Source organism: Macrotis lagotis, chromosome X, assembly GCF_037893015.1.
Source record: "Macrotis lagotis isolate mMagLag1 chromosome X, bilby.v1.9.chrom.fasta, whole genome shotgun sequence".
In the NCBI taxonomy this organism is placed as follows: domain Eukaryota; kingdom Metazoa; phylum Chordata; class Mammalia; order Peramelemorphia; family Peramelidae; genus Macrotis; species Macrotis lagotis.
This window is the reverse complement of record NC_133666.1, coordinates 261,180,657-261,194,216: the sequence shown is the minus strand read 5'-3', so window position 1 is coordinate 261,194,216 and position 13,560 is coordinate 261,180,657. Positions and strand designations below refer to the sequence as shown.

At 38.8% G+C, this 13,560-nt stretch overlaps 1 protein-coding gene across 4 annotated transcripts; it reads right to left on the bottom strand.

Annotated features, from left to right (window-relative positions):
* Nucleotides 1–2,696: 2,696 nt before the first annotated feature.
* Nucleotides 2,697–8,622, bottom strand: SMIM15 (small integral membrane protein 15). Of its 4 annotated transcripts, none has more exons than XM_074199945.1 (3): nt 8,501–8,619; nt 7,385–7,445; nt 2,699–5,900 (listed from the first exon to the last, which is right to left on the bottom strand). In XM_074199945.1, the coding sequence occupies exon 3, from the start codon at nt 5,873–5,875 to the stop codon at nt 5,651–5,653; it is 225 nt and encodes a 74-aa protein (XP_074056046.1). In that variant the 5' UTR covers nt 5,876–5,900; nt 7,385–7,445; nt 8,501–8,619; the 3' UTR covers nt 2,699–5,650. The 4 variants fall into 4 exon arrangements, with proteins under 4 accessions (XP_074056049.1, XP_074056046.1, XP_074056047.1 ...); XM_074199946.1 differs by having other exon boundaries at nt 8,510–8,616; XM_074199947.1 differs by having other exon boundaries at nt 8,514–8,614.
* Nucleotides 8,623–13,560: the final 4,938 nt, after the last annotated feature.

Sequence of the window (13,560 nt, the reverse complement as noted above, 5' to 3'; positions counted from 1 at the left end):
AAGGAATCAAAGAGAACCAATAAGGTCAAGCAGCTGAAACTAAAAATGACTGTCTTAACTCACTAATTTGTTTTGAGTGTCTTTGTAGCCAAAGAGCCACATAACATAAAAAGAGCCACTTACATAAAACTTTAAAGTATATTTTCTCAATTGATCTTCATAAAAATCCTGTGAAGTAGGTGTTATTCTTGTCCCCATTTTACAGGTGAGGAAATTGAGACTGGAAAAAGGTTAGTGATTTGTCTAGGGACATATACCTACTATATCTAGGGTGGGTATCAAACTTGTCTTTTGGAATCCAAGTTTAATTACTGTACCACATATTCAATATATGGCCAGTCAATCATAACCAGTCAAAGGAAGCACCAAAATCTCTCCAAGGCATTTCCATTACTCATCATCATTCCTCCAGGATTGCTAGGCCATGCAATGGATGGAGCATTGGTTTTGGAAATCAGGAGGACCTGAGTTCAAAAGCCAGTTCAAACACTTAACAGTAGCTGTGTGACCTTGGGCAAGTTACTTAACCCCAATTGCCACCTATACAGGACCATCTGGTCATCCTGATTCATATCTGGCTACTGAACGCAAATGACTCTGGAGGACTAAGTCAGACTGGTGACTTAGCACAACACCCCCTCAATCAAATTCAATTAATGTGCTTATCATGGCATCACCTCCCTGATGGTTTTCAAGAATAAGCATCATCATCATCATCATCATCATGACTCTACCTGAAGCAGGATACCATTAGAAATTCTATGTGCCAGTCCCATCACAAACACATATAACACACCTCTATATTGATAGCAACCATTTTATTGACATACCAACATTTAATCAACCATTCACAAATACTGAACATTTGGATCGTTTCCAACTCTTTTCAGTGAAAGATAATACCACTTTCCCTACAGATATATCTATATATGTAAATTATATGGACAAATATGCTATTCTATATAAAGGTATGTGCATATACTATATATATGTATATATACATACATATATAAATTTCCCTACCTATTCACATAGGTACAATATTATTTTTTACTCACTTTGAATCCCCTTCTCTTAGTTTATCTATTCACCAGTATTTGCATGTATTTTTTTCATTTTATACATTATAATCAAGTGTGTATCTGTATTGTTCTTCCTAATATTTCTTTGCTTGGCATTATTTCATATATCTTTTCAAATTCCTTTATATTCCCATATTTGTCATTTTAAGTGTCTAATGCTATTAAATTTTGATATTGTTTATTCATTCACAAATGTAAGACTAAAATTGCTTCCATCTCTTTTCAATGAGATAATACAACTCCCCTTACTTAGAGCTATGCTTCATGTTCCCAAATTTCTTTAGCATTCCCCATATTTGCCACTTTGATTACATTTTATTGATAGATAGATGATAATTTATTCAATCATTCGCTCACATTGGGCATTTAGCTAGATATAAACATATATGCCGAGAGAAAAAGGGAAGGCGATATGGAAATAGGAAAACTATTACTCGTTATCAAAAGAGCTAGAAATAATTCAAATGTTGAGCATTAATGAATAAACCATGGTGTATAAATAGAATTCCATTCTATAATACAAGAAAAATTATAGAGAATAAAGAAACTTGGAATGACATAAATGTCAAAGAAATAATCAGAAGAGCAGGCATGCACACTATGACACATGGAAGGAAAAATGCATGTGCAAATATAGATATGAATGGATACTGAGAAGGGAATATAGGGTATTCAAGAGGATGTTATAGTCATATTGTATGTCATGGTAACAGAAAACACAAAAAGTGTACTAGATGGCAATAAAACGATCATTACCTCACGGGAGCTAGAATGCTGTATGTATAGTATGTATATGTGCATACATACACACACATATATTATCTATATCTAATAAATTAGAAAAAAACATCAATAGAAGGAAGGCACTGGCATGATGGAAGATGAGTTTCCTGTAGATTAGATTTTAGTTGGGACTTGAAAGTAGGCAGGAGACAGATGAGGCAGAGCATTCCAGGAATAAGTGACAGCCAGAAAAAATCTAGAGCTAGGAGTTGGGAGCATCTTAATGGCAAATTCTTCAACTTGGAAAGGTTACAAACTAACACCAAACTGGAGGGAGACTTGATGCATGTTTTTCTCTTTGTAGATCACTGTGCAGTCAATGCAGCCTCTGAAGCTGAGATGCAACAAAGCATGGATTGATTCTTCACTGCTTGTGCTAATTTTGGTCTAATAACACTAAGAAAACTCAGGTCTCCATCAGCCAGCACCACACCATCCATATGTGGAACCATTTATTATAGCAAATAGAGAACTTTTGAGTATTGTGGACAAGTTCACTTACCTTGACAGTCCCAGGGAGGTTCACATTGACAATGAGGTTGACACACGCATTGCCAGAGCTAGCTCAGTATTTGGGAGGCTCCAAAAGAAAGTGTGGGAGAAGAGGTATTAGACTACCAACTGAAGATCTACAGAGCTGTGGTGCTGACCTCATTGCTATGTGCTTGTGAAACCTGGTCAATCTACCATTGCCCTATCAGGAAATGGAATCACTTCCATCTAAATTGTCTTAGGAAGAGGACCCAAGTTCAAATGTGACCTCAGACACTTGACTAAACTGTGTGACCTTGAGCAAGTCACTTAACCCCATGATCTTGCAAACCCCCCCCCCCAAAGCAGCAAAAACAGGATACCTTGAAGGTCTTTTAAGTAAACTTTAGAATTGATTGTACAGCACAGGAGACAGTGACACAGGACCACCCAGCATGGTGTGCCCTCATCAGTGAGGGTGCTGCACTCTATGAGGAAGGCCGAATTGAAGTAGTTCAAAGGAAACATGACATATGTAAGTTTGGAGTACCCACCCCATGTGTTCACATGGACTATTTGTGCCCGACCTGCAGTAGAGCATTCCAAGCTCCTATTGGTCTGATCAGTCAGTTGGACACCTATAATTTGCCTCAAACAGAATGATGTTGTTTAGATTGTCTTCAATAACAAAGGACAAGAACCAACCTGTTCAGACCTCCCCCCCACCCCGTACTCTTTTATGTAAGCTCCTCATTGGCAAGAATTTTTCATTTTTTGTCTTTGTATCCCCAGCTTCCAGCTTGGCCTCGCACACATAGTAGATGCAGAGTCAATATTTGCTGTATTGAGTTCTCAAGAAAACATTTGGAGCTATTCTAAGGCTCACTTAAATGATGCATAAAAATTTTATTTCTAGCAATTGGCTGGCACTTTGTTAGTTCTGACTCTCATTTTCAGTCTTGGACAAAACTGAAGAAACTATGACAAGCAGCTGGTATAGATCATTAACTTAAGAGCCCAAATTCCAAATACAGGAATAACAGAGTTGAAATAGATTACATGTTTCAACTGCAAAGACTGCTGGGAAATACTGACCTAAAGAATAACATCCAGGAATCCCTGCAACAGAAACAAAAAAATCCCCCAACTTGCTTTGAAAGAATGTTCAAGTACTAATAAAATGTTCATCAACACTAAGATTCTTGTTGCAACAAAGAAATTATGTGACTTATACAGTGCAAAGCAGAAAGCATCACCAATGAAAATTCAAAACACATGCCCTACCAATGGTCCAGGTGTCAATTCCCTACTAAGGATAAGTGTTAAAAAAAAGTATGATATAGACATTCACTCAATTTGGCCATTAACTATAGGGTAAATGAAGAAAGGTCATTTTTCCCCCCCTGGGTTTTTGCAAAACAATGGGGGTTAAGTGACTTGCCCAAAGATCACACATCTAGGCAAATGTCTGAGGCTGGATTTGAGCTCAGGTCCTCCTGATTCACTGCACCACCTAATTGCCCCTAAAAGGTCATTCTTTGATGGTTTTTAAAAATAATCTTTTGATACCTTCCAGACACATTACTATGAAAGGTGGTTAGTTAGTATAAATGTTACTTCCAAGGAAGTACGATGATTAAAATGGCTTATAACCATTCTCAGAAATGTGGTAAAATTTCAGACAGATTTCTCCTTTTGATGAAATTTGTGCAGTGTTTTGATAAACAATTTGCATTACACTCAATAAACATGAAGATCATCCACATCTTAAAAAAGTATCAAATTTATTTATATATCTAAATTATTTTTTAAATTAGGATTACTAGATTAACACACTTAGAAAATTTTTTAATTCATTGAGAAGGAAAAAATTACCAGTCAGTTTAATAGTGGACAAGATGGTAAAAAAAAAAAGCACGTGAAATTTAATCAAACAATTATTTTTCACAAAGATAAGGATATATATTTTAGCCTTTTGCTTGAAATTTAAAAACAATCTGTTTCTATTCCAAATTAATTTATATACTTCACTATCTTTCCATCCCGTCACAACAAATGAAAATGTAATTTACTGTGTCTTTGGGATGTGTTTTTAAGGTCCTCAAGAACCTGACCTTTTAACATGGGAGTTATCTGATTGCTATAGTATAGATTAAAATGAAATAATGGATAAAAAAGTATGTATTCAAAGAATCTTCAGACAAAACTTTTTTTAACCATTTCACTCCTATATACAATACAAGCTTGAATTAAGTGAGATCCTAGTAAGTCTGGCATACTTACAGCAACCCTAAATTCTTTATAGTCGATTCCTAAGGTAGCTAACAATCTTTATAACTGTACATAATTCTGCAAAAAGAAACAGGGATCAATTCTACAGGGTGTTAAAAATAATCAAATATGAAATGTCTTACAATTACATTGCTAGTATCTTCCGAGTGTAACTGATATTAGCAATGCAGAAATCAGAATGGTTAACTTGATCAAAATTTACTTTTGTTCCCAGAAATGATTCCATATAAAAGAAACAAATGTGAACAAGAGCTGCAGGCTAGCATAAAGTACATCATAAGGACGTGCATGATCAGAAAAGGAGGTAGGCTAGTTTTATAATAAGAATGAGATACAGCCCAAGTCTATATTGGTTCTCCCAAACACCAACATTAAAAGAACTAGAGGAAGATAGCTAGCCCATTGGGTAGCTACTCTGAAAAACGTTTGGAATGAAATCAACAACAAATGCAGAGGATGAGGAAAACATGCAAGGAAAATGATCTGCTCTAGCAAAGTAAATTATACAACCTAATGAATCATAAATTCATCCAAATGTCATGAAAACAGTGTTTAAAAAAAAAAACTGAACAATATTTTTTCCTGTCCCCCTCAGTGGGAAAAAAAAACCTTAAGTTTTCCATATTTCAAATCTTTGTCCATAATAGGATCCCAAACTTAAGCCATTATCAGACAATTCACATTCTTAAGACACTTTCTTCCCTAACATAAGATTTACTTTAGCACATGGGCCACCAAAAAAAGCAACAGCAAAATGAGTTATAATGAATTTTCAGTATAAAAATCAAATGACAGGCACCAACAAGCTTCTGTACCCAAGCTGAAAAATTACTAGTCATAGCACTGAGGTTAGAGTTTAAATTTTCTCACATGGTCAAACTTAGTTGGATAAAATAACACTGTTATAAAATATAACAAAAGCACCCTAATGTTTCTTCAAGAACTGCATAATTTTGAATGATTTTTCTCTAGCTGTAGACTCTTTAATCAAGAAGGGTTTTCTTCTTAATATAATTTTTCGTTCAATCCTTCTTTAGTCGTTTGGCTTTTGCAATATTTTCTTGACGTCTCTGTTTCTTCTTCTGCTCCTTTTCCCTGGCCTCAATCATCTTTGCCAATTTCCAAGACAGTACTGCACTTGCTAGAAAAAGTGGAGTCAGAGCCAAAATCACTGTAGTAAGGAAGCCATATGGATCCTTTGCAGCCCACTCCACAACATACTCAGCCCAAGCTTTTACATCAATCATCTCTGTAGCTGTCCTTGGAAAAATCCTATGTAAAATCAGAAAAAAAAAAGGTCTGCTTAGTGTACCAAATATTAAAATCACAAATGCAAAAAAACTACACAGATTGACAGTTATTTAACCCCCAAATTCTCCATTATGCCTATTATTATATTATGAAAAAGTTCTGAATGAATATCAAGTAACATTTATGTATTTGAAATTGTATAATTAAGTTAGAAATTTTTAAAGTTGCATAAAATTATTTATTTTAGGCTAGAAGGAATATAAATTCCCATCAGCAATCACACTATAAACATTTTTGTTTTAACTTTTATTAAAGTTAAAAGAACCCTTACATATGGTTGCTGTATTCAAGACAAAGTTGCCTGGCAGTAGTCTTCTATTAAGAATCCTGAGGTCCATTTAGTTCTCTCAAGAAAAATCTGAATCCAGTTTGCCAAATTGTAAACACATATATCTAGTACGGGCAATAATTAAATCATAAAAGATAGCCAATCTGTTGCATGCAAACAAAATTCCATGAAGATGATCCTAGATCTGGAATGAACAGTGTAAAGCAGTATAGCTCCAAGCCTGGGGCTGAGAACAATGTCCATAATTAAATGCCAATTACTACAAGTCACAGAATCATTTATTTCAAGCAGGCAGGTTAACTGAGAAGCCATCTAGTCCATTTTAAAGATAAGGTCCAGGGATGTTAAATGATTTGCCTAAGATCATAGTGACAGGGCCTGAATTAGAATGCAGTTCAGGTGATTTGGCCATTTAGGGCTCTTTTCTTCCTTCAAGTAGTAGATGACAATATGTTGTTTCCTGCCTAGTTCATATACTAGCTACTTTTGTTTTTTCTCCCCCACAAGGTTAAGTATATACTCTAATAAGCGGTAATAGAAGAAAATATAGTCCTTTGCAATTCACTGATATTTTAAATATTTATGGGGTTTTTTTTAGGGGGGGGCATAGTTTGTATTTGGTCTAGGTTAAAAAGAAGTGGTTTTCCTTAAGTGTCATAGTGGGTTGTGTACCTTTCATTTTTTATGCATTTGTATCTGTGGGGTAGAGGAAGAAGGTATCCTTTGATGAATGGGTCATAGATGTACAACCACAGAAATTCAGTTGGGATCCATATTATCCTAATTTTGTCCAAAGATCCATTAACTGGTCTCATCAAGGTTTCAGATGAGCACTCCTATTTCTTTAATCTAGGGTTTTTTTTTATTTTACAATTTCTAATACACATATGTAGAATAACAGAATTTTAGAAGATTTTACTATTAGAGAATGGGTAGTTAAGAACAGGAACAAAATAAAATCAATTAAAAAACAGGATAATCATAATAAATTTCTAAATTACTTATATAATCCTTCATCTACCAAGTAACTACATCCAAATCTATATTTCCTCCCTGTATTTAATATGAATATAGCCTCTAAAGAATTTATATTCAGTCACAACTATTGATAAAATCTTCTTCTAGCCATTAACATAACTTAAAAAAAAATTACTACCTTTCCAAAGATGTTACAGCAGGACCATTCCTGATACTGTTGAGGACCTTGAGGTTTTATACTAGAAAAATGACGGTGGAAAAAAAAATTAGTGATGCCAATGGAAAACTAAGTTTTTAATACCCTTATTTCCTAGAAAGCTTTTACAACATCTAGTGTGTTCCAATAAACCAGCACCCAACTGCTACAACCAGCAAAATAAGAATATTTTAACTGTGGCAAGAACTAAGTCAGCAGTAGGGGCAGTTAGGTGGCCAAGCAGATAGAACACTGGTCCTGGAGTCAGGAGTACCTGAGTTCAAATGCGGCCTCAGACACTTAATAATTACCTAGCTGTGTGGCCTTGAGCAAGCCACTTAAGCCCATTTGCCTTGTAAAAAAAAAAAAGTATAAAAAAAATTAAGTGGCTGTGTGGCCTGGGGCAAGCCTTGCAAAAAAAAAGAACTAAGCAGATTTGAAAAAAACATGCAAGGGAGAGAATAGGTCAAATAATTCATCTTCCAAGTGACATCCTTAAAATAAAAAGGACATTGATGCGGTTTACAAGTACCTTCTACCCTGCTTTGGGGTAAACAGGCCAAGTAAACTGATAAGAGCTTGCTCCGGGCTAGTGAATCTTCCAATACACAAGTCTATCTTAACTGCTAAGCTGACTTGAAAGGAGGATGGAGGAGAGACAACTGGGCCAAACAATCCACTTTATTCTAAGGAATTCTCAATGAAGAAAGGTCCTCTTCCGAGGCGAACAGGTCTCTTTCCAACAAAGACTGCGCTTGCGCAGTCCTGAGCATGTGGCCGGCCTGGGGTCGCAGGGCCCGCAGGGGTCAGTCTCGGGGGCCGGGCTCCGTGACGTCACCGAGCAGCCCGGCCCCTCCCCACCGCCCGCGGGCCTTCCTTCCCCGGCCAGCCCCGCGGCCCCCCGAGCCTGGCAAGGCCGGAGACTCCCCGGGGCCACACCGGGAAGCCGCTGGAGGCGCCTCCGGCCTAGGCCTCGGGCCGGCGGAAGCAGCGGGGGTGAAGGGCCGGGCCTTCTCCGCGCCTCCCCCCGCCCCGGGAAGCGGCGCCTCCGGCTCGGAGCCCGCCGGCCGCCACCCCGACACCCCTCTCCTTCCCCACCTTTCTTACGGACTCGGGCTCGCGCTGGATCCGTCGGCCAACCGGAAGCGGGAAGGAGGAAGCCCGCGCTCCTTCCTCCTGGGCCGGGGCGGGGGCCGGGCCGCCGGGCCGGCGCGCCCGATGCACTTCCGGCCCGCTGGGCGCACGCGGGGTCAAGGGGGACTTCCGGGGCCCGGGCACCCGCTTGTTCTCTCTCAGCTTCGCGACTTCCTCCGTCTGCGGCGGAATCCCGGGGCGGGGGCGGGGCAGCCCCCCCCCCCCCGCGGCGGAGAGGCGGGGCCGGATGTTGGCGCCCCCCCCCCCCGGGGAGGGAACCGGGCCGGAGCCCGAGAACAAAGAGGCGGCTCCTCCGGGCCTCGGGGCGGCCCCCCGACACCCCCAGCCTTCTGGGGGAGATTTTGCGAGCGCGCGCCATGGCCGAGTATTTCCAGAGCGGGAGGCCGGGGCCCCCCGAGCCCGAGCAAGGGGAGCCTCCGGGGAGCTGGGCGTCCGCGGGCCGCCGGCCCTGGAGCCGCCGAGAAACGAGGGCTTTACCGGGGCGAGGAAGCGGCGGCAGGCCGGACGGGCCCGGCTGCCGGGCGGGAAGAGTCGGAACCGCAGCGCTGCCTCGGCTCCCCCCGCACACACCTCGGGGGGCCTGGATTGGGACCCCCTAAGCACCCCCATCGCAGCAGCCCAATGTTTCTTGTCCAGCCAGCGCTGCCTCTCCCAATTTCCGTATCTGTAATGTACCTAAATCTTGCAAAGGAGCCAAAAGCCAATTTCTGTAGAATTCCATTTCTGCCTGAAAGGGAAGTTTAAAAAAAAATAGAACAATTTGTTGGTGAATTGGAAAGAGTTGCTGCAGAATTTTGGATACTTACTTCCCCAGAGAAATTATTGGTGGACATTTATTTTGGGGGGTTCAGAGTTCCCACAGTGACTGCTCTTTGAATGCAAAAATGAAAGGAATGTCAAAGTCAAGGAGCAGAAAGGCTGAGTTTAATGTAGCTGAATCTAAAGGAAATAAAAGATTAGCACTGGTTGGGTTGGTAAGCAAGTTTTGTCATTACTTGAACAGCTCTGACTTATGTCTGACAAGTGTTGCGAGACCACTTGGTTTTCTGTGCCGGTCTAAGCTGGTTTTTATTCTTTAAAGGCTATTTACAGTGATCTCTGAGGAACAAGCAGTGACATGTACAGTTAGTTTATGTATAACAACAGTAATGATTATTTTACCAGGAAATTGGCTTTTGGCAACCAACCTAATAAAAACTCTTTTTACAGGGTAGTTTGTTATCTCATTAGCCAATGTATTCTTACACATTCTTGTTAGAAAAAATGAATCATGGTTTCTAAGCCTCTAATGCTCTTCCTATTCCCACAGTTTACATAAAAGTCTCAGTTTCTTGGCTGAGTATATTTAAATTTTTGTGCCCTGGCGATATTTATCTGTTTTTGTAATCGTTTCTGAAGGGCACTTAATATTACTTTTAACATACACTGGACCAGCAGCCTTTTACTCTGGGATCCACTCACCTTCCCTCTGGGCCACTCTTGTGCCTCTTTTTTTTTTTAAGGTTTTTACAAGGGTCAAAGTGACTTGTCCAAGGCCACACAGCTAGGTAATTATTAAGTGTCTGAGGTAAGATTTGAACTCAGGAACTCTTGACTCCAGGGCCAGTGCTCTAACCACTTTGTTACCTAGCCACACCCCCCTCCTTTTCTTTAAAAAAAAAAAATTTGAATCCAGGATGGGGCAAAAGTAGAAAACCATGAAAGCTAGGTTTTCCATGGCATGAATGCCATACCCACCTTCCAACTAGCCTGACTTCCTGTTTCAATGGAGATCCAAACATCTGAGAATATGAAGAGGGAAAGACATGGTTGTGCTTAGTAAAACCAAAGTCTTGCTTCTCATAATTTCAAGATAAACTAAGGCTTAATTATCATAGAATCTTAGTGTCAGTAGAAGGAATATAGATTGAAATTCTAGACTTGGCACTACCATTGTTTTAGCAGTCCAATGTTTACCAGGTATTGATTGAGTATAATTACTGTGTGGTGTAGAATAGTGAAAAGAGCTTGGTCTTGGGCTAATTATTTAACCTTGCTGGCCCTTAGTTTTTTCCACTTATAAATTGAAGGTATTAGAGTAAGCTACTTCTAATGGTTCCAACACTATGATCTTAAATTCTTGAGTTTATTCCCTTCAGGTAGAGCAAGCCCTTTTATTGCTATATTCATCTGTTCATTTTTTTTTTCTGTCATGGATTTAAATTTCTACCTGACAGAATTATGATTTAGGGGAAGCCAAATATATGAAGTTTGGTTGTAATTAAAGGAACTGAAAACCTTTGCTTCAACTTAAGATAATTTCCATGGTCCCTTCTAGTCATAATCTATGATTTTATAAAATATATGTAATTTTCCATCTGATTGTCAAGAACTTTTATAAACTTGATAAAATTTGGACACTTAAGTTTGAGTTGTACTTTAGTCTACAACTACAAAAATGGTAGTTAGTGAGAGTATTGGATTTTTCATATCTTCTGTCTGGCATATTGTTTAGACCTATATTATGGAAACCTTTAGGAATTACACAGTTTTAGAAAAAGAGTGACTCATAAGCTGATGTCTGAACTAACCGAGACCAGAACCAATCTTTTGCCTTCTTGGCAGGATCTGTGGGACCATTACATTTGGTTGAGTCCTTTACAAGTGGGAAAATAGTACCAATGGAGTTAACATTCTCCCCCTGACCTGCACAAACTACATGACTCCGTACTGGGAAAGACAAAGGTCTGGATTTGTTCCTTAATATCATAGATCTAAACTGAGTTGCACCTTGTTTGTTCCGTAGTTTCTAGCTTGAAACAAGGTGTTGGGTTGGTCAAGAAACTACCCTGTCATCCTACTTCTGCTTCCCTGCCCCATCTGTTTGTGTTTCTATAACTTTAAGCTTAGCAGGGGAACACCTTGCTTTGTTTGGTTCAGAAATTCCACAATGCTCAACACTTGACTTTCCTTCCAGAATTTCTTTCCTTTTCTTAGGAAAGGCCATGAATCTTACAATAGTTAGTCAAAGCCAGTGTTATCCGCTGAATTAGTTAACACAAAAAGACCTCTCAGGTGTAGTGAAGAAGCTTGTTTATTTCAAAGTTCTCCAGCCCTCTCTTTGCCAAACAAGAAAACTGAGTTCCATACCTTTTCCTCACAGTGTGCTCTTCAGACAAAATATTGCACTAAAAGGTTTTGAGCCTGGGAAAGACACTCTGGCCCCTTTGATGCCCTTGCCAATTACCCTGAGCTTTGGAAAAATCTCAAGAAAAACGCTAGACAGACAGGAAGGGAGGAGGATCGGGAAGAGACAAAACTGCTAGCTGCTCATGGCAATCTTGTCCCAATTGCACAGGCTCTTTTGTTGTTAGAGATTTTAATTTAATTCAACAAGCATTTATCTACCATCTGCTGTATACAAAGCACTGTTAGTACCCAGAAATACAAAGAAAAAAAATCTTAAAACATCCCTACCCTCAAGGAACTTATATTCTTTTTTTAGAGGCCAAATTAGTTTGGCCTATTCATTGCAAAAATTAATCAGTCTATTTAAATGCTCCCAAGAAAGGGAACACAGCATTAATAAAATAGTGCATTATATTTTGTGAATTTTCTAACTGAACCAAAAACCATGTTGAGACCAACACCTCTCACTGTATAAAGTTCCAAATGGTTATATGGCCAAAGGAAACGTCAAAAACAGTTTAGAGATGAAAGGCAAAAAATTACGTTTTTGATCTGTGGTTAGAAAATGTCATGTCTAAATAGGATTACACAAGATAAAATAGACAAGTTTGATTATATGAAATTTAAGGTTTTGACCAAATCGAATGTTAAAATTAGAAAGGAAATATGTAACTGGGAAACTATTTTTGGTAAATTTGCTTTAAGAAACATTCAAATTTGAATATGAATAGGAAGTTTTTGAAAGATGAATTCCAAGTTATCAATATGAAAAAATGATTCTTGGGGTGGCTAGGTGGTGCAGTGGATAGAGCACCTGCCCTGGAGTCGGGAGTACCTGAATTCTAATCCGGTCTCAGACACTTAATAATGACCTAGCTGTGTGGCCTTGGGCAAGCCACTTAACCTCATTGCCTTGCAAAAAAAAAAAAAAACTAACCAAAAAAAAATAATTATTAATAGAGAATTGCAAATTAAAGCAATTTGAGGTTCTACCTCAAAACTATTATTAGATTTTGGAAAATCTGCAGGAAAACAAGCATACTGTTATGTGCAGTGTTGAAGGCATTGTGATTTGGTCTAAACTAGTCAAAAGCAAATTGGAACTATGCCCCCGATGTTACTAAACTGTGCATGTCCCTTTGACCCAGCTAAGGATCAAAGAAGGAGGAAAATATATGTACAAAAAAAGCTATTCTTTTCGTGGAAAGAGCAAAAATTGGAAACCAAGGGGATACCCTGTTTGGGGAGAGTAAACTAATTGTGGCATATAAATATAATGGGAAATTATGTCATAAGAAATTATGAAATGGGCACTGGGAAGACCCTAGAACTAAGAAAACAGGAAAATAATTGCAAAACTTTAGACCTCTGATCAATGCAGTGATGATCATTGAATTTAAAGAACAAGTTCTTGAGATAAAAGTGATGACCTTATAATGTAGAAATATCATGCATTTTCAGACATGGCCTATGTGAAATTTGTTTTCTCTGATTATACAGCTACATATACAAGGCCATAAAGCACTCAGACTTTTTAATTTGTTCATTTGGGGGAGAAAGAAGACATTCAAAAATGAATTTTAAAGTGTATTGAGTCAAATCCTGCCTTCCCATTTGTCCAGTTCTTACCCTAGAGCCAGTCCTTTCAACTATTCACATTTTTGAAGAAAGGGGCTTATAATAAGCAGGGCTTAACATGGGTCAGTCATAAGTGTTAAGAACTAGAGATACAAAGAAAGGCAAAAAACACAGACTTCACTCTAAAGGAGTCCACATTTAAATGATAGAGACAATTTGCTAACTTCTATGTACATAAAAATGTATGTTGAGTAGAT

Coding starts and splice junctions, on each gene's coding strand:
- SMIM15 (XM_074199948.1), bottom strand. CDS start 5,875: ATGATTGATGTAAAAGCTTGGGCTGAGTATGTTGTGGAGTGGGCTGCA.